Source organism: Salmo trutta, chromosome 12 (genome assembly GCF_901001165.1).
Source record: "Salmo trutta chromosome 12, fSalTru1.1, whole genome shotgun sequence".
Classification (NCBI taxonomy): Eukaryota; Metazoa; Chordata; class Actinopteri; order Salmoniformes; family Salmonidae; genus Salmo; species Salmo trutta.
The window spans coordinates 32,583,989-32,607,198 of record NC_042968.1 but is presented as its reverse complement, the minus strand read 5'-3'; the positions used below and the strand labels follow the sequence as shown (position 1 = coordinate 32,607,198).

The 23,210-nt window shown below is 48.3% G+C and overlaps 1 protein-coding gene across 1 annotated transcript in view; it reads left to right on the top strand.

Annotated features, from left to right (window-relative positions):
- Positions 1–23,210, top strand: part of LOC115204762 (dmX-like protein 2) — a 103,499-nt gene that overhangs the window by 63,147 nt on the left and 17,142 nt on the right. Inside the window, exons 40-45 of the mRNA XM_029770469.1 lie at positions 79–269; positions 406–542; positions 818–903; positions 5,155–5,356; positions 5,771–5,888; positions 21,803–21,889. Of these exons, the coding sequence (XP_029626329.1) occupies positions 79–269; positions 406–542; positions 818–903; positions 5,155–5,356; positions 5,771–5,888; positions 21,803–21,889 (821 nt within the window). The remainder of the gene's footprint in view (positions 1–78; positions 270–405; positions 543–817; positions 904–5,154; positions 5,357–5,770; positions 5,889–21,802; positions 21,890–23,210) is intronic.

Below are 23,210 nucleotides of genomic sequence, written 5' to 3'. Positions count from 1 at the left end.
AGCAGTCATGTAAAAATGTTTCTATAAATAAACAACATATGTACTAACAATCTCTCTCCCACACCCACCCTCCCCTAGCCGTGCCAGCCCCTCCCCCGGCAGAGGATGTGGACAGACTCAGACGAAGGTTTAATATGAGGATGCTGGTTCCTGGTCGTCCAGTAAAGGAAGTCCCTGCCACCCCCCCTCCCGTCCCTGCAGAGAGACCCGCCTACAGGGAGAAGTTCATTCCTCCAGAGCTCAGCATGTGGGACTACTTTGTGGCCAAAGTAAGGCGTGATGCTGCTCCGCACAACATCACTGTATACATACGCTCACTGACAAACCATTTGTTGGTACATACAGTCATTAAAACATCAAAATAGACACAAAACAAATAAGCGCTCCTCCTCCCTCTCCCCCCAGCCCTTCCTGCCCCTGTCAGACAGTGGAGCTCTGTATGACTCAGATGAGAGCGGAGCGGAGGATGACGATGACGATGATGATGATGCCTTCCTCTCTGACACACAGATGACTGAACACTCTGACCCCAACTCATACAGGTGTGTCATTGTTGTGCCTTTTCCTATTTGACATCTAAGTAGAGTTCAGCTGTGGACAGCCCTTTGTGTTGGGCCGTGGTACACTGATTGTTCAGAGTATTTTCTACTAAGATTCAACACCCTGCTATGTTACCTGTAATGTCATGGTATGCTCTCTCTCTTCCTCGCTCTTCCTCTCTATCTCTTCCTCTCTCTCTTCCTCTTCCTCTTCCTCTCTCTCTCTCTCTCTCTCTCTCTCTCTCTCTCTCTCTCTCTCTGTGTGTCTCTGTGTGTAGTTGGTCTCTGATCCGTCTGGTCATGGTGAAACTGGCTCTACATAACGTCAAGACCTTCCTTCCTCTCACTGGACTGGACTTCACAGGTACACACAAACACACACACTAGGGTTGAATGGCAGGAAACCGTTTACCGGTATTTACCGCCCAAAACCACTCCATTTCCCAGGATAAATAACTGTGAGAAACCGGTAAATTATAATAAATTATTTATATGAACAGCAAGGCGTGAAATGGAAATGTTAAATTATATGTGATGTCTAAATCTGTCTTTTCTAATGCCTCTGCATAATGAATCATCAACACTCAGGGTGGGGACAGACAGCCCATCTCAGGGTGGGGACAGACAGCCCATCTCAGGGTGGGGACAATCTCAGGGTGGGGACAGACAGTCCATCTCAGGGTGGGGACAGACAGCCCATCTCAGGGTGGGAACAATCTCAGGGTGGGGACAGACAGCCCATCTCAGGGTGGGGACAGACAGCCCATCTCAGGGTGGGGACAATCTCAGGGTGGGGACAGACAGCCCATCTCAGGGTGGGGACAGACAGCCCATCTCAGGGTGGGGACAATCTCAGGGTGGGGACAGACAGCCCATCTCAGGGTGGAGCACAGTTCATAATGCATGTAGACCTGCCATCTCATGGTAACTTTTTTTCTTGTATTACCCTAATATAAAACCAAGTGTTGTCTAATACACCCAACTCCGTCTGGCTTTCAGGGGTCACCTTATTTCTTAATTGTAAAGATATATATTTTTTATTGTAGCTGCAGAGTTTTAAAACAGTCCGTCACTCAAATGTCGTTGCTTTAAAATCAGTGCATGCGTGACCGAGCTCTCTGTCTTTCTCTCTCTCTCCATCAACTCCATTCAAAATAGATCATCCTGTTCTAGATTGATATACAGCCCTATATTTAGATGTCCTAGCCTACTTCTTTCAGGTAATACATTCAATGCAGTATTAGTCTTATATTTAGCTAATTAATGATGAGTTATGCATAATAAGCTACTAATTTATAGCCTCTTGTCTCTTGCTCAGTACGCACACACCTGTGCTCCGCTGGCCTCTCTCCAACCTCTTCGGGATAGGGGGCAGTATTTTCACGGCCGGATGAAAAACGTACACAAATTAAACAGCCTGCTTCTCGGGCCCAGAAACTAAGATATGCATATTATCAGTAGATTTGGAAAGAAAATACTCTGAAGTTTCTAAAACTGTTTGAATGATGTCTGAGTATAACAGTACTCATATGGCAGGCAAGAACCTGAGAACAATCCAACCAGGAAGTGGGAAATCTGAGGATTGTAGTTTTTCAAACCATTGTCTATTGAATTTGTAGTCTTTACGGGGTCATGTTGCACTTCCTAAGGCTTCCACTAGATGTCAATAGTCTTTAGAACCTTGTTTGAGGATTCTATGGTGAATTTGAAGGGAATAACAGCCCAAGGAAGTAGGTGTCCCATTATAAGGCATGGGCTCAGTCACGCGCAAGGACTTGGGAGCGAGCTGAGTTCATATTCACTCCTAAAGAGAACAGATAGGTCCAGTTGGAATTTTATTGAAGATATATGTTAAAAACAACCTAAAGATTGATTCTATACATCGTTTGACATGTTTCTACAAACTGTAGTATAACTTTTTTAACTTTTCGTCTGGACTAAGTAAGCACGCACGTTATGGATTTGGATAGTGAACCTAACGCGCAAACAAAATGGATGTATTTGGACATAAATATGAACTTTATCGAACATTTATTGTGGAGCTGGTGTGCCTTGGAGTTCCTTCTGATTAAGATAATCAAAGGTAAGTGAATATTTATAATGTAATTTCTTAGTTTTATTGATTCCAAGATGGCTGGTTTTTGTTTGCTAGTTGTTGGTGTCTTCTGGGCTGTATTCAGATTATTGCAAATTGTGCTTTCGCCGTGAACCTTTTTTGAAATCTGACAAAGCGGTAGCATTTAGGAGAAGTCTATCTATAATTCTGTGCATAACACTTGTATATTGATCAACGTTTATGATGATTATTTCTGTAATATGTGTGCTCATTCACCGGTTGGTTTGGAGGGAAAACATTTCTGAACATTAGGCGCCAATGTAAAATGGGGTTTTTGGATATAAATATGAACTTTATCGAGCAAAACATACATGTATTGTGTAACATGAAGTCCTATGAGTGCCATCTGATGAAGATCATCAAAGGTTAGTGAATATTTTAGCTGTACTTTTGGTTTTTGTGATGCATCTAGTTGCTTGGAAAATGGCTGTGTGGTTTTTCTTGTGGAGTTTATGTCCTAACTTAAAAAACTACACTAGAACAGCTTGCTGGACATTATTCTATTTTAGCATTTCTTATACCAATAGACTATTAGAAGAGGGACACACGCTCTTGTTTGATGAATGTTAAATACAGCAGCCAATAGATCTCACAGGTAGTTTGAAAGAAGAGTGAACTCGCGATGGTGGTAGGTTAGATTTATTCAGACCCATAACCGTTTAATCTTCATGAAGAGAAGTGAAAGCCTTCTGCATCTCATTCTGGTCCTATATTGTTCAAGGATGTCATTAGAATGATGAAGATAAGGACAACAAAACTTATTTCATTTAACTGTTGAAAGAGAGGAAGGAATGAAGCAACAATAGAGGAAGAGGAGGTAGGCTAGTAACATTAGGGGGAAGATTATGAAAGGTCAGCCTAATAATTATACAAATAGGCCCTATTCAATTTCAGAATTAAAATCTAATTTGCTAGCCTATACTTGTAACTTTGTAGGCTGCATGTGCTGCACTAGAATCACATGATCTCTCCCTGCTTTATCATGGTTTGAACGAGGTGAGTAATTCCAGGTCATTTATAGTATAATACAATACAATGCAGTACAGGAATACAGTTCACACTCAAAAAGATTAGCCTGCTGGAGCTAGTTTCATTTATTTACCCAAGAGAGCATATAGCTAGCTACGTCTATGGGCTTTTTATGTTTTTCTGTCGTGTGTAATGTGCAGTAGGCTATATCATATATGTATTGGATAAGGGCACAATCATTTGGGCTTTTTTGGGCTTGGGCTCATTAAATGTCTTTAATGTAAGGCTCAGTCAATGTCTTTAATGTAGGGCTCAGTCAATGTCTTTAATGTAAGGCTCAGTCAATGTCTTTAATGTAGGGCTCAGTCAATGTCTTTAATGTAGGGCTCAGTCAATGTCTTTAATGTAGGGCTCAGTCAATGTCTTTAATGTAGGGCTCAGTCAATGTCTTTAATGTAGGGCTCAGTCAATGTCTTTAATGTAGGGCTCAGTCAATGTCTTTAATGTAGGGCTCAGTCAATGTCTTTAATGTAGGGCTCAGTCAATGTCTTTAATGTAAGGCTCAGTCAATGTCTTTAATGTAGGGCTCATCAATGTCTTTTATGTAGGGCTCATCAATGTCTTTAATGTAGGGCTCATCAATGTCTTTAATGTAGGGCTCATCAATGTCTTTAATGTAGGGCTCATCAATGTCTTTAATGTAGGGCTCATCAATGTCTTTAATGTAGGGCTCATCAATGTCTTTACTGTAGGGCTCATCAATGTCTTTAATGTAGTGCTCATCAATGTCTTTAATGTAGGGCTCAGTCAATGTCTTTAATGTAAGGCTCATCAATGTCTTTAATGTAGGGCTCAGTCAATGTCTTTAATGTAAGGCTCAGTCAATGTCTTTAATGTAGGGCTCAGTCAATGTCTTTAATGTAGGGCTCAGTCAATGTCTTTAATGTAGGGCTCAGTCAATGTCTTTAATGTAGGGCTCAGTCAATGTCTTTAATGTAGGGCTCAGTCAATGTCTTTAATGTAAGGCTCAGTCAATGTCTTTAATGTAGGGCTCAGTCAATGTCTTTAATGTAGGGCTCAGTCAATGTCTTTAATGTAGGGCTCAGTCAATGTCTTTAATGTAGGGCTCAGTCAATGTCTTTAATGTAGGGCTCAGTCAATGTCTTTAATGTAGGGCTCATCAGGCTCAGGTAGCATCAGGATTGAAAACAAAATGAAAAAAAGGTGTGGATCAAAGCTCTAATCAAATCCAGACAGGCCTATTTATATACTTTATAATGCTTTTGAATGACACTTCCAGTTTTGGCGGGATATTCCGGGTTACCCAGGGGAAAAGTTAATTATTCTGGGGATGGAACAATTTGTAATATACCGGGAAAATATTCAAAACACACACACACACACACTCACAAACACACACACACACACACACACACACACACACACACACACACACACACACACACGCGTTAGAGCGGCGCAACCAAAACAGTTTTTCTTTCTGTTATCGTCCTCTCCTCCCTCCATCAGACCTGCCGGTGACGTCTCCTCTGGGGAATGCTGTACTGAAGACACTAGAGAACTGGGAGACCATACTCCAGGAGAGGATGAACAAGTTTGATGGTCCTCCTCCCAACTACATCAACACCTACCCCACTGACCTCAGCACAGGAGGGGGGCCCGCCATACTGAGACACAAGGCCATGCTGGAGCCTGACAACACACCTTTCAAGTGGGTATTTTTCACACACACAGATACATAGACAACACACACACACAGATACATAGACAACACACACACAGATACATAGACAACACACACACAGATACATAGACAACACACACACAGATACATAGACAACACACACACAGATACATAGACAACACACACACAGATACATAGACAACACACACACAGATACATAGACTACACACACACAGATACATAGACTACACACACACAGATACATAGACTACACACACACAGATACATAGACTACACACACACAGATACATAGACTACACACACACAGATACATAGACTACACACACACAGATACATAGACAACACACACACAGATACATAGACTACACACACACAGACTCATGTTCTCACATGTTTCTGTATGTGTGTCTCGTGTTCCAGGAATAAGAACCACATTTCGTTCCCTGCGAGGCGTCTCTGGCACTACCTGGTGAAACAGGAAGTTCTTCAGGAGACTCTGATTCGCTATATCTTCACTAAGAAGAGGAAGCCGAGCGAGGTAACGAGCTAAACTGGACCCCTGGTACAATCTGTCTGTCCCTCCACTTCCCCTACACCTACATCATGTCTGGTCTCATACACCAGGCATCCTTTATTTACCTGGTTATTACTTACATTAAACAAGTCAAATGGTCATTATATGTTTCAAACCTTACTTGTTGTGTTCTTAGGATTGTTTGTAAACAAAGTCATCCACTCCAAAAGCTGCATTCAGAAACAAAGGTGTCATTATAGCACCTAACTTGTTAATGATTCATTAAGTAGATTTAGAAAGGTGTCATTATAGCACCTAACTTGTAAATGATTCAGAAAGGTGTCATTATAGCACCTAACTTGTTAATGATTCATTAAGTACATTCAGAAAGGTGTCATTATAGCACCTAACGTGTTAATGATTCATTAAGTGGATTCAGAAAGGTGTCATTATATCACCTAACTTGTTAATGATTCAGAAAGGTGTCATTATAGCACCTAACTTGTTAATGATTCATTAAGTGCATTCAGAAAGGTGTCATTATATCACCTAACTTGTTAATGATTCATTAAGTGGATTCAGAAAGGTGTCATTATATCACCTAACTTGTTAATGATTCATTAAGTGGATTCAGAAAGGTGTCATTATATCACCTAACTTGTTAATGATTCATTAAGTGGATTCAGAAAGGTGTCATTATATCACCTAACTTGTTAATGATTCATTAAGTGGATTCAGAAAGGTGTCATTATATCACCTAACTTGTTAATGATTCATTAAGTGGATTCAGAAAGGTGTCATTATATCACCTAACTTGTTAATGATTCATTAAGTGGATTCAGAAAGGTGTCATTATATCACCTAACTTGTTAATGAGTACATAGCAGGTAACTACTGAGAAACAGGTTTAACATAGTGTTACCTCCTCCAGTACAGCCTCTCCTACAACATGCACCATGTCAGACAGATCATCTGTCTGGATGTTTCCTTAGAGTCATCTTCACCACAATAGTTCTTCAAAACCCACATTCTATTGATGTATATTTTATAGATCCTATATTTTGAGTAAGGTCCATAATTATTTAAGATTTTAAACAATTATTTTGTACATTATGGCCCAGTTAATTGAATTCTGAAGAGTAGTGTATATCACACACACACACACACACACACACTTCTCTTGTTATTATTATGCTTTTGATGGCCTTGTATTGTGTAATCAAGAACAGAGGATTCTGTGATGTCTGCACACCATCACTACTATCATCACTTCTATTATTAGTATTATTATTATTAAAATGTTCATTATCATGTCTGCAGACATCCACTAACACAGACACACATCTTATACTAACACAACACTAAATTAGAACCACATCCATAGATCCTGCTTTGTTGAGATTTGAGTAGAAAGTTAAAGATGTGATTTCAAACTAAAGAGGAACCTTATACCTGACTTCCAGGAACTAGACTCTTTAAGGTGTGTTTCTTTTGACTTGGGCGTTGAGACCGGGCCCCACCCTCCCCTCCACCCTCCCCTCCACCCACTGGCATTGCATTGAGAGAGACGTCTCCTATCTCCCCAGCACTCCACTCTGTTACCATGTGATAGGACATTGTTTGGGTTGGGAGAAGCCTTTGCCTCATCCACATATTAACACACTGACTGTATGTGTGGCTGCGTGTATCTACCATCCAGACAACCCTTTCATTTTTGTTTTCTTCATTTTGTGTTTTGTTTGTTTTGTGCATGTGTGTTGTGTTGTGTAGTGTGTTGAAGGCTTTATGGATCTCCTCAGCCCAAACTGTGTATCTGGAGCTCTCAGGTCCAACAAGGTAGTATCAAGGTGTCTGTCTGTACAGTGTGAACTGGTACCTGCTCAGGGCTGTGAAAGTCTCTCTTCTAATCACCGCTTGGCATGCTACACCTCACCATTACTACTCACTACCCCGACACGACTAGGGTTTTCCAGAGCTACACCTCACCATTACTACTCACTACCCCAACACGACTAGGGTTTTCCAGAGCTACACCTCACCATTACTACTCACTACCCCGACACGACTAGGGTTTTCCAGAGCTACACCTCACCATTACTACTCACTACCCCGACACGACTAGGGTTTTCCAGAGCTACACCTCACCATTACTACTCACTACCCCGACACGACTAGGGTTTTCCAGAGCTACACCTCACCATTACTACTCACTACCCCGACACGACTAGGGTTTTCCAGAGCTACACCTCACCATTACTACTCACTACCCCGACACGACTAGGGTTTTCCAGAGCTACACCTCACCATTACTACTCACTACCCCGACACGACTAGGGTTTTCCAGAGCTACACCTCACCATTACTACTCACTAACCCAACACGACTAGGGTTTTCCAGAGCTACACCTCACCATTACTACTCACTAACCCAACACGACTAGGGTTTTCCAGAGCTACACCTCACCATTACTACTCACTACCCCGACACGACTAGGGTTTTCCAGAGCTACACCTCACCATTACTACTCACTACCCCGACACGACTAGGGTTTTCCAGAGCTTCACCTCACCATTACTACTCACTAACCCGACACGACTAGGGTTTTCCAGAGCTACACCTCACCATTACTACTCACTAACCCAACACGACTAGGGTTTTCCAGAGCTACACCTCACCATTACTACTCACTACCCCGACACGACTAGGGTTTTCCAGAGCTACACCTCACCATTACTACTCACTAACCCAACACGACTAGGGTTTTCCAGAGCTACACCTCACCATTACTACTCACTAACCCAACACGACTAGGGTTTTCCAGAGCTACACCTCACCATTACTACTCACTACCCCGACACGACTAGGGTTTTCCAGAGCTACACCTCACCATTACTACTCACTACCCCGACACGACTAGGGTTTTCCAGAGCTTCACCTCACCATTACTACTCACTAACCCGACACGACTAGGGTTTTCCAGAGCTACACCTCACCATTACTACTCACTAACCCAACACGACTAGGGTTTTCCAGAGCTACACCTCACCATTACTACTCACTACCCCGACACGACTAGGGTTTTCCAGAGCTACACCTCACCATTACTACTCACTACCCCGACACGACTAGGGTTTTCCAGAGCTTCACCTCACCATTACTACTCACTAACCCGACACGACTAGGGTTTTCCAGAGCTACACCTCACCATTACTACTCACTAACCCAACACGACTAGGGTTTTCCAGAGCTACACCTCACCATTACTACTCACTAACCCAACACGACTAGGGTTTTCCAGAGCTACACCTCACCATTACTACTCACTACCCCGACACGACTAGGGTTTTCCAGAGCTACACCTCACCATTACTACTCACTAACCCAACACGACTAGGGTTTTCCAGAGCTACACCTCACCATTACTACTCACTAACCCAACACGACTAGGGTTTTCCAGAGCTACACCTCACCATTACTACTCACTAACCCAACACGACTAGGGTTTTCCAGAGCTACACCTCACCATTACTACTCACTAACCCAACACGACTAGGGTTTTCCAGAGCTACACCTCACCATTACTACTCACTAACCCAACACGACTAGGGTTTTCCAGAGCTACACCTCACCATTACTACTCACTAACCCAACACGACTAGGGTTTTCCAGAAATCACGTTTCACCTCACCATTACTACTCACTAACCCAACACGACTAGGGTTTTCCAGAAATCACGTTTGTAAGATTCCTGGAATCAGGAAGGAATAAGAATCCATAATCTTTAAACCAGGATTTCGGAAAACGTAAGAATTTGGGTAAAGTTAGCAGAATTGTGCAACCTTACCTACTACCTAACCTCACTGTCACTAACCCACTACCTCATCACATCACCTCACCCCACTGTCTGTCACTAGCCCAGTACCTCATCACCTCACTGTCACTAACCCACTACCTCATCGCCTCACTGTCACTAACCCACTACCTCATCACCTCACTGTCACTAACCCACTACCTCATCACATCATCTCACTGACATTGTCTGTCGCTAACCCACTACCTCATTACCTCACTGTCACTAACCCACTATCACATCACCTCACCCCACTGACACTCTCTGTCACTAACCCACTACCTCATCACCTCACTGTCACTACCTCATCACCTCACTGTCACTAACCCACTACCTCATCACATTACCTCACTGTCACTAACCCACTACCTCATCACATCACCTCAATGTCACTAACCCACTACCTCATCACATCACCTCACTGTCACTAGCCCACTACCTCATCACCTCACTGTCACTAACCCACTACCTCATCACATCACCTCAATGTCACTAACCCACTACCTCATCATATCACCTCACTGTCACTGACACTGTCTGTCACTAACCCACTACCTCATCACATCACCTCACTGTCACTAACCCAATACCTCATCACATCACCTCACTGTCACTAACCCAATATCACATCACCTCACTGTCACTAACCCAATACCTCATCACATCATCTCACTGTCACTAACCCACTACCTCATCACCTCACCTCACTGTCACTAACCCACTACCTCATCACCTCACTGTCACTAACCCACTACCTCATCACATCACCTCACTGTCACTAACCCACTACCTCATCACATCACCTCACCCCACTGTCTGTCACTAGCCCAGTACCTCATCACCTCACTGTCACTAACCCACTACCTCATCACCTCACTGTCACTAACCCACTACCTCATCACATCATCTCACTGACACTGTCTGTCGCTAACCCACTACCTCATTACCTCACTGTCACTAACCCACTATCACATCACCTCACCCCACTGACACTCTCTGTCACTAACCCACTACCTCATCACCTCACTGTCAATACCTCATCACCTCACTGTCACTAACCCACTACCTCATCACATTACCTCACTGTCACTAACCCACTACCTCATCACATCACCTCAATGTCACTAACCCACTACCTCATCACATCACCTCACTGTCACTACCTCATCACCTCACTGTCACTAACCCACTACCTCATCACATCACCTCAATGTCACTAACCCACTACCTCATCACATCACCTCACTGTCACTAGCCCACTACCTCATCACCTCACTGTCACTAACCCACTACCTCATCACATCACCTCAATGTCACTAACCCACTACCTCATCATATCACCTCACTGTCACTGACACTGTCTGTCACTAACCCACTACCTCATCACATCACCTCACTGTCACTAACCCAATACCTCATCACATCACCTCACTGTCACTAACCCAATACCTCATCACATCATCTCACTGTCACTAACCCACTACCTCATCACCTCACCTCACTGTCACTAACCCACTACCTCATCACCTCACTGTCACTAACCCACTACCTCATCACCTCACTGTCACTAACCCACTACCTCATCACATCACCTCACTGTCACTAACCCACTACCTCATCACCTCACTGTCACTAACCCACTACCTCATCACATCACCACACTGACACTGTCTGTCTCTACCCCCAGTGTGCTGCTGATATGGTCTGTCTCTACCCCCACTAACAAACTGATACGGTCTGTCTCTACCCCCACTAACACACTGACACGGTCTGTCTCTACCCCCACTAACACACTGACACAGTCTGTCTCTACCCCCACTAACACACTGACACGGTCTGTCTCTACCCCCACTGACACACTGACACGGTCTGTCTCTACCCCCACTGACACACTGACACGGTCTGTCTCTACCCCCACTGACACACTGACACGGTCTGTCTCTACCCCCACTGACACACTGACACGGTCTGTCTCTACCCCCCACTGACACACTGACACGGTCTGTCTCTACCCCCACTGACACACTGACACGGTCTGTCTCTACCCCCACTGACACACTGACACGGTCTGTCTCTACCCCCACTGACACGGTCTGTCTCTACCCCCACTGACACACTGACACGGTCTGTCTCTACCCCCACTGACACACTGACACGGTCTGTCTCTACCCCCAATAACACACGGTCTGTCTCTACCCCCAATAACACACTGACACGGTCTGTCTCTACCCCCACTAACACACTGACACGGTCTGTCTCTACCCCCCACTAACACACTGACACGGTCTGTCTCTACCCCCACTAACACACTGACACGGTCTGTCTCACCCCCCACTGACACGGTCTGTCTCTACCCCCACCTGACACACTGACACGGTCTGTCTCTACCCCCACTGACACACTGACACAGTCTGTCTCTACCCCCACTGACACACTGACACGGTCTGTCTCTACCCCCACTGACACACTGACACGGTCTGTCTCTACCCCCACTGACACACTGACACGGTCTGTCTCTACCCCCACTGACACGGTCTGTCTCTACCCCCACTGACACGGTCTGTCTCTACCCCCACTGACACACTGACACGGTCTGTCTCTACCCCCACTGACACACTGACACGGTCTGTCTCTACCCCCACTGACACACTGACACGGTCTGTCTCTACCCCCAATAACACACTGACACGGTCTGTCTCTACCCCCACTGACACACTGACACGGTCTGTCTCTACCCCCACTAACACACTGACACGGTCTGTCTCTGCCCCCACTGACACACTGACACGGTCTGTCTCTACCCCCAATAACACACGGTCTGTCTCTACCCCCACTGACACACTGACACAGTCTGTCTCTACCCCCACTGACACACTGACACGGTCTGTCTCTACCCCCACTAACACACTGACACGGTCTGTCTCTACCCCCACTGACACACTGACACGGTCTGTCTCTACCCCCACTAACACACTGACACGGTCTGTCTCTACCCCCACTGACACACTGACACGGTCTGTCTCTACCCCCACTGACACACTGACACGGTCTGTCTCTACCCCCAATAACACACTGACACGGTCTGTCTCTACCCCCACTGACACACTGACACGGTCTGTATCTACCCCACTGACACACTGACACGGTCTGTCTCTACCCCCACTAACACACTGACACGGTCTGTCTCTACCCCCACTGACACACTGACACGGTCTGTCTCTACCCCCACTAACACACTGACACGGTCTGTCTCTACCCCCACTGACACACTGACACGGTCTGTCTCTACCCCCACTAACACACTGACACGGTCTGTCTCTACCCCCACTGACACACTGACACGGTCTGTCTCTACCCCCAATAACACACGGTCTGTCTCTACCCCCAATAACACACGGTCTGTCTCTACCCCTACTGACACACTGACACAGTCTGTCTCTACCCCCACTGACACACTGACACGGTCTGTCTCTACCCCCACTAACACACTGACACGGTCTGTCTCTACCCCCACTGACACACTGACACGGTCTGTCTCTACCCCCACTGACACACTGACACGGTCTGTCTCTACCCCCAATAACACACTGACACGGTCTGTCTCTACCCCCACTAACACACTGACACGGTCTGTCTCTACCCCCACTGACACACTGACACGGTCTGTCTCTACCCCCAATAACACACTGACACGGTCTGTCTCTACCCCCAATAACACACTGACACGGTCTGACTCTACCCCCAATAACACACTGACACGGTCTGTCTCTACCCCCAATAACACACTGACACGGTCTGTCTCTACCCCCAATAACACACTGACACGGTCTGTCTCTACCCCCAATAACACACTGACACGGTCTGTCTCTACCCCCACTAACACACGGTCTGTCTCTACCCCCAATAACACACTGACACGGTCTGTCTCTACCCCCACTAACACACTGACACGGTCTGTCTCTACCCCCAATAACACACTGACACGGTCTGTCTCTACCCCCACTAACACACTGACACGGTCTGTCTCTACCCCCCACTAACACACTGACACGGTCTGTCTCTACCCCCACTAACACACTGACACGGTCTGTCTCTACCCCCACTGACACACTGACACGGTCTGTCTCTACCCCCACTGACACACTGACACGGTCTGTCTCTACCCCCACTGACACACTGACACGGTCTGTCTCTACCCCCACTAACACACTGACACACGGTCTGTCTCTACCCCCACTGACACACTGACACGGTCTGTCTCTACCCCCACTGACACACGGTCTGTCTCTACCCCCACTGACACACGGTCTGTCTCTACCCCCACTAACACACTGACACACGGTCTGTCTCTACCCCCACTGACACACTGACACGGTCTGTCTCTACCCCCAATAACACACTGACACGGTCTGTCTCTACCCCCAATAACACACTGACACGGTCTGTCTCTACCCCCAATAACACACTGACACGGTCTGTCTCTACCCCCAATAACACACTGACACGGTCTGTCTCTACCCCCACTAACACACTGACACGGTCTGTCTCTACCCCCACTAACACACTGACACGGTCTGTCTCTACCCCCACTGACACACTGACACGGTCTGTGTCTACCCCCACTAACACACTGACACGGTCTGTCTCTACCCCCACTGACACACTGACACGGTCTGTCTCTACCCCCAATAACACACTGACACGGTCTGTCTCTACCCCCACTAACACACTGACACGGTCTGTCTCTACCCCCACTAACACACTGACACGGTCTGTCTCTACCCCCACTAACACACTGACACGGTCTGTCTCTACCCCCACTAACACACTGACACGGTCTGTCTCTACCCCCACTAACACACTGACACGGTCTGTCTCTACCCCCACTAACACACTGACACGGTCTGTCTCTACCCCCACTAACACACTGACACGGTCTGTCTCTACCCCCACTAACACACTGACACGGTCTGTCTCTACCCCCACTAACACACTGACACGGTCTGTCTCTACCCCCACTGACACACTGACACGGTCTGTCTCTACCCCCAATAACACACTGACACGGTCTGTCTCTACCCCCAATAACACACTGACACGGTCTGTCTCTACCCCCAATAACACACTGACACGGTCTGTCTCTACCCCAATAACACACTGACACGGTCTGTCTCTACCCCCACTAACACACTGACACGGTCTGTCTCTACCCCTCACTAACACACTGACACGGTCTGTCTCTACCCCCACTAACACACTGACACGGTCTGTCTCTACCCCCAATAACACACTGACACGGTCTGTCTCTACCCCCACTAACACACTGACACGGTCTGTCTCTACCCCCACTAACACACTGACACGGTCTGTCTCTACCCCCACTGACACACTGACACGGTCTGTCTCTACCCCCACTGACACACTGACACGGTCTGTCTCTACCCCCACTGACACACTGACACGGTCTGTCTCTACCCCCACTAACACACGGTCTGTCTCTACCCCCACTAACACACTGACACGGTCTGTCTCTACCCCCACTAACACACTGACACGGTCTGTCTCTACCCCCACTAACACACTGACACGGTCTGTCTCTACCCCCACTGACACACTGACACGGTCTGTCTCTACCCCCACTGACACACTGACACGGTCTGTCTCTACCCCCAATAACACACTGACACGGTCTGTCTCTACCCCCAATAACACACTGACACGGTCTGTCTCTACCCCCAATAACACACTGACACGGTCTGTCTCTACCCCCAATAACACACTGACACGGTCTGTCTCTACCCCCAATAACACACTGACACGGTCTGTCTCTACCCCCACTAACACACTGACACGGTCTGTCTCTACCCCCACTAACACACTGACACGGTCTGTCTCTACCCCCACTAACACACTGACACGGTCTGTCTCTACCCCCACTAACACACTGACACGGTCTGTCTCTACCCCCAATAACACACTGACACGGTCTGTCTCTACCCCCAATAACACACTGACACGGTCTGTCTCTACCCCCAATAACACACTGACACGGTCTGTCTCTACCCCCACTAACACACGGTCTGTCTCTACCCCCACTAACACACGGTCTGTCTCTACCCCCACTAACACATTGACACGGTCTGTCTCTACCCCCAATAACACACTGACACGGTCTGTCTCTACCCCCACTAACACACTGACACGGTCTGTCTCTACCCCCACTAACACACTGACACGGTCTGTCTCTACCCCCACTAACACACTGACACGGTCTGTCTCTACCCCCACTAACACCATGACACGGTCTGTCTCTACCCCCACTAACACACTGACACGGTCTGTCTCTACCCCCACTGACACACTGACACGGTCTGTCTCTACCCCCACTAACACACTGACACGGTCTGTCTCTACCCCCACTGACACACTGACACGGTCTGTCTCTACCCCCACTGACACACGGTCTGTCTCTACCCCCACTAACACACTGACACACGGTCTGTCTCTACCCCCAATAACACACTGACACGGTCTGTCTCTACCCCCACTGACACACTGACACGGTCTGTCTCTACCCCCAATAACACACTGACACGGTCTGTCTCTACCCCCAATAACACACTGACACGGTCTGTCTCTACCCCCAATAACACACTGACACGGTCTGTCTCTACCCCCAATAACACACTGACACGGTCTGTCTCTACCCCCAATAACACACTGACACGGTCTGTCTCTACCCCCACTAACACACGGTCTGTCTCTACCCCCAATAACACACTGACACGGTCTGTCTCTACCCCCAATAACACACTGACACGGTCTGTCTCTACCCCCACTAACACACTGACACGGTCTGTCTCTACCCCCAATAACACACTGACACGGTCTGTCTCTACCCCCAATAACACACTGACACGGTCTGTCTCTACCCCCACTAACACACTGACACGGTCTGTCTCTACCCCCACTAACACACTGACACGGTCTGTCTCTACCCCCAATAACACACTGACACGGTCTGTCTCTACCCCCACTGACACACGGTCTGTCTCTACCCCCACTAACACACTGACACGGTCTGTCTCTACCCCCACTGACACACTGACACGGTCTGTCTCTACCCCCAATAACACACTGACACGGTCTGTCTCTACCCCCAATAACACACTGACACGGTCTGTCTCTACCCCCAATAACACACTGACACGGTCTGTCTCTACCCCCAATAACACACTGACACGGTCTGTCTCTACCCCCAATAACACACTGACACGGTCTGTCTCTACCCCCACTAACACACTGACACGGTCTGTCTCTACCCCCACTAACACACTGACACGGTCTGTCTCTACCCCCACTAACACACTGACACGGTCTGTCTCTACCCCCAATAACACACTGACACGGTCTGTCTCTACCCCCAATAACACACTGACACGGTCTGTCTCTACCCCCACTAACACACTGACACGGTCTGTCTCTACCCCCACTAACACACTGACACGGTCTTTCTCTACCCCCACTAACACACTGACACGGTCTGTCTCTACCCCCAATAACACACTGACACGGTCTGTCTCTACCCCCACTGACACACTGACACGGTCTGTCTCTACCCCCACTAACACACTGACACGGTCTGTCTCTACCCCCACTAACACACTGACACGGTCTGTCTCTACCCCCAATAACACACTGACACGGTCTGTCTCTACCCCCACTAACACACTGACACGGTCTGTCTCTACCCCCAATAACACACTGACACGGTCTGTCTCTACCCCCACTAACACACGGTCTGTCTCTACCCCCATTAACACACTGACACGGTCAGTCTCTACCCCCAATAACACACTGACACGGTCTGTCTCTACCCCCACTAACACACTGACACGGTCTGTCTCTACCCCCACTAACACACTGACACGGTCTGTCTCTACCCCCACTAACACACTGACACGGTCTGTCTCTACCCCCACTGACACACTGACACGGTCTGTCTCTACCCCCACTGACACACTGACACGGTCTGTCTCTACCCCCACTGACACACTGACACGGTCTGTCTCTACCCCCACTGACACACTGACACGGTCTGTCTCTACCCCCACTGACACACTGACACGGTCTGTCTCTACCCCCACTGACACACTGACACACGGTCTGTCTCTACCCCCACTGACACACTGACACACGGTCTGTCTCTACCCCCACTAACACACTGACACGGTCTGTTTCTACCCCCACTAACACACTGACACGGTCTGTCTCTACCCCCACTGACACACTGACACGGTCTGTCTCTACCCCCACTGACACACTGACACGGTCTGTCTCTACCCCCACTAACACACTGACACGGTCTGTCTCTACCCCCAATAACACACTGACACGGTCTGTCTCTACCCCCAATAACACACTGACACGGTCTGTCTCTACCCCCAATAACACACTGACACGGTCTGTCTCTACCCCCACTAACACACTGACACGGTCTGTCTCTACCCCCACTAACACACTGACACGGTCTGTCTCTACCCCCACTAACACACTGACACGGTCTGTCTCTACCCCCACTAACACAACTGACACGGTCTGTCTCTACCCCCACTAACACACTGACACGGTCTGTCTCTACCCCCACTGACACACGGTCTGTCTCTACCCCCACTGACACACGGTCTGTCTCTACCCCCACTAACACACGGTCTGTCTCTACCCCCACTAACACACGGTCTGTCTCTACCCCCACTAACACACGGTCTGTCTCTACCCCCACTGACACACTGACACACGGTCTGTCTCTACCCCCACTAACACACTAACACACGGTCTGTCTCTACCCCCAATAACACACTGACACGGTCTGTCTCTACCCCCACTAACACACTGACACGGTCTGTCTCTACCCCCAATAACACTGACACGGTCTGTCTCTACCCCCACTTAACACACTACACGGTCAGTCTCTACCCCCATTAACACACTGACACGGTCAGTCTCTACCCCCAATAACACACTGACACGGTCTGTCTCTACCCCCACTAACACACTGACACGGTCTGTCTCTACCCCCACTAACACACTGACACGGTCTGTCTCTACCCCCACTAACACACTGACACGGTCTGTCTCTACCCCCACTGACACACTGACACGGTCTGTCTCTACCCCCACTGACACACTGACACGGTCTGTCTCTACCCCCACTGACACACTGACACGGTCTGTCTCTACCCCCACTGACACACTGACACGGTCTGTCTCTACCCCCACTGACACACTGACACGGTCTGTCTCTACCCCCACTGACACACTGACACCACGGTCTGTCTCTACCCCCACTGACACACTGACACACGGTCTGTCTCTACCCCCACTAACACACTGACACGGTCTGTTTCTACCCCCACTAACACACTGACACGGTCTGTCTCTACCCCCACTGACACACTGACACGGTCTGTCTCTACCCCCACTGACACACTGACACGGTCTGTCTCTACCCCCACTAACACACTGACACGGTCTGTCTCTACCCCCAATAACACACTGACACGGTCTGTCTCTACCCCCAATAACACACTGACACGGTCTGTCTCTACCCCCAATAACACACTGACACGGTCTGTCTCTACCCCCACTAACACACTGACACGGTCTGTCTCTACCCCCACTAACACACTGACACGGTCTGTCTCTACCCCACTAACACACTGACACGGTCTGTCTCTACCCCCACTAACACACTGACACGGTCTGTCTCTACCCCCACTAACACACTGACACGGTCTGTCTCTACCCCCACTGACACACGGTCTGTCTCTACCCCCACTGACACACGGTCTGTCTCTACCCCCACTAACACACGGTCTGTCTCTACCCCCACTAACACACGGTCTGTCTCTACCCCCACTAACACACGGTCTGTCTCTACCCCCACTGACACACTGACACACGGTCTGTCTCTACCCCCACTAACACACTAACACACGGTCTGTCTCTACCCCCACTAACACACGGTCCGTCTCTACCCCCACTAACACACGGTCTGTCTCTACCCCCACTAACACACGGTCCGTCTCTACCCCCACTAACACACGGTCTGTCTCTACCCCCACTGACACACGGTCTGTCTCTACCCCCACTGACACACGGTCTGTCTCTACCCCCACTAACACACGGTCTGTCTCTACCCCCACTAACACACGGTCTGTCTCTACCCCCACTAACACACGGTCTGTCTCTACCCCCACTGACACACTGACACGGTCTGTCTCTACCCCCACTGACACACTGACACGGTCTGTCTCTACCCCCACTGACACACTGACACACGGTCTGTCTCTACCCCCACTAACACACGGTCTGTCTCTACCCCCACTAACACACGGTCTGTCTCTACCCCCACTAACACACGGTCCGTCTCTACCCCCACTAACACACGGTCTGTCTCTGTCTGATCATTCCTTCTGTAGCTGGGCCTAAAGTCTTTCATTCTTCTGCTGCTGGACCCATTCTTCCTCTTCATCTCTTCCTAAATACTATCATCCCCTCTGTAATAATGACTTATTCCAGCTCCTCTTCCAGCTCTGACAGAGAGGTGTCACGTGGACCTAACCTGCATGTTCTCACTGAGTGCTCACTGTCTCACTGCTGTGTGTGGCTGTGTGTCAGTGTAGGGGTGTTGTGATGGTGTGTGTCAGTGTAGGGGTGTTGTGATGGTGTGTGGCTGTGTGTTAGTGTAGGGGTGTTGTGATGGTGTGTGGCTGTGTAGGGGTGTTGTGATGGTGCGTGGCTGTGTGTCAGTGTAGGGGTGTTGTGATGGTGTGTGGCTACGTGTCAGTGTAGAGGTGTTGTGATGGTGTGTGTCAGTGTAGGGGTGTTGTGATGGTGTGTGGCTGTGTGTCAGTGTAGGGGTGTTGTGATGGTGTGTGGCTGTGTGTCAGTGTAGGGGTGTTGTGATGGTGTGTGGCTGTGTGTCAGTGTAGGGGTGTTGTGATGGTGTGTGGCTGTGTGTCAGTGTAGGGGTGTTGTGATGGTATGTGTCAGTGTAGGGGTGTTGTCATAGCGTGCGGCTTTGTGTCAGTGTAGGGGTGTTGTGATGGTGTGTGGCTGTGTGTTAGTGTAGGGGTGTTGTGATGGTGTGTGGCTGTGTAGGGGTGTTGTGATGGTGCGTGGCTGTGTGTCAGTGTAGGGGTGTTGTGATGGTGTGTGGCTACGTGTCAGTGTAGAGGTGTTGTGATGGTGTGTGTCAGTGTAGGGGTGTTGTGATGGTGTGTGGCTGTGTGTCAGTGTAGGGGTGTTGTGATGGTGTGTGGCTGTGTGTCAGTGTAGGGGTGTTGTGATGGTGTGTGGCTGTGTGTCAGTGTAGGGGTGTTGTGATGGTGTGTGGCTGTGTGTCAGTGTAGGGGTGTTGTGATGGTATGTGTCAGTGTAGGGGTGTTGTCATAGCGTGCGGCTTTGTGTCAGTGTAGGGGTGTTGTGATGGTGTGTGTCAGTGTAGGGGTGTTGTGATGGTGTGTGGCTGTGTGTCAGTGTAGGGGTGTTGTGATGGTGTGTGGCTGTGTGTCAGTGTAGGGGTGTTGTGATGGTGTGTGGCTGTGTGTCAGTGTAGGGGTGTTGTGATGGTATGTGTCAGTGTAGGGGTGTTGTCATAGCGTGCGGCTTTGTGTCAGTGTAGGGGTGTTGTGATGGTGTGTGTCAGTGTAGGGGTGTTGTGATGGTGTGTGGCTGTGTGTCAGTGTAGGGGTGTTGTGATGGTGTGTGGCTGTGTGTCAGTGTAGGGGTGTTGTGATGGTGTGTGGCTGTGTGTCAGTGTAGGGGTGTTGTGATGGTGTGTGGCTGTGTGTCAGTGTAGGGGTGTTGTGATGGTGTGTGTCAGTGTAGGGGTGTTGTGATGGTGTGTGTCAGTGTAGGGGTGTTGTGATGGTGTGTGGCTGTGTGTCAGTGTAGGGGTGTTGTGATAGTGTGTGGCTGTGTGTGTATGTAACAGGTGTGTATGCTAAGATATTGTGTGTCTGTGTACAGTATGTATGTACCAGGTGTACTAAATGATGGCGGGTGCTGTGATAATGTGTTCCAGGTGGAGGGAGACTTAGGCTACCCAGGAAGGAATGCTAAGATCATCCACAAGGAGTCTGACATCATCATGGCCTTCGCCATCAACAGGGTGAGAGACATCTGCAGTGCACACACACACACACACACACATGTACACACAGACACACACACACTCAAAGCTTTCCCATTTGATGTAGTTTGACATTCAGGTGCCATGTTCGTCAGGTTTTACAGTTCGACACCATAGAGATAAATGAGTAGAGTGGATTCCATTAGACTGGCCAATAAGGCCACCAGTTAACATATAACAGTCTAAGCTCTGTCTAATTTTCTACTTTTTTTACATTTATTTAATCCCTTATTTTTGTCACTAAACAGTCTCCATATATACTTCCATAAATGATTTTAAACGGGTACTTGGGACCTTCAGACTGGTCTTGTGAGACCTGTGGACGTCCTAGAGCAGAACAGCCCATATATGCGTGTTCCTGAGAGTCTCACCTTTACACAGATCAGTGTTTAGCCCAAACTGTTGGGACACTACAGACAGAAGTTGGCAGATCGGCAGAATCGGCTTCAGACCAGTCCCAAGACGCTTGTGGGGGTCGTAGAGCAAAACGGAGAACACCATCGTGTTCCTGAGAGTCTCCTCCGTAAAGGGATTTTTAGGCCAAACTGTTCCGTCGCTACAGACGATTTTGGTCTGACAAACACTGCTATAGCTCTGTCACCTTTCACCCCAAATGCGGAAGTGTTACATAGGTGGATGCGGTGGATTGAGACACACAACTGATGGATTTTTGTGTTATGCTAAATAGATGTCCACCATTTCTCCTTCTCCCAAATCCAGATAGCTGATGTTCTGAAAGAGCTGCAAAATCTGGACCATACAAATCAGCTGGCTAGACAATCTGGACCTTCTTTCTGAAATTATCTGCCAAAATTGTTGCAACCCCTATTACTAGCCTGTTCAACCTCTCTTTCGTATCATCTGAGATTCCCAAAGATTGGAAAGCTGCCGCGGTCATCCCCCTCTCAAAGGGGGTAACACTCTAGACCCAAACTGCTACAGACCTATATCTATCCTACCCTGTCTTTCTAAGGTCTTCGAAAGCCAAGTTAACAAACAGATTACCGACCATTTCGAATCCCACCGTAACTTCTCCGCTATGCAATCTGGTTTCAGAGCTGGTCATGGGTGCACCTCAGCCACGCTCAAGGTCCGAAACGACATCATAACCGCCATCGATAAGAGACATTACTGTGCAGCCATATTCATCGACCTGGCCAAGGCTTTCGACTGTCAATCACCACATTCTTATTGGCAGACTCGACAGCCTTGGTTTCTCAAATGATTGCCTCGCCTGGTTTACCAACTACTTCTCTGATAGAGTTTAGTATGTCAAATCTGAGGGCCTTTGGCAGTCTCT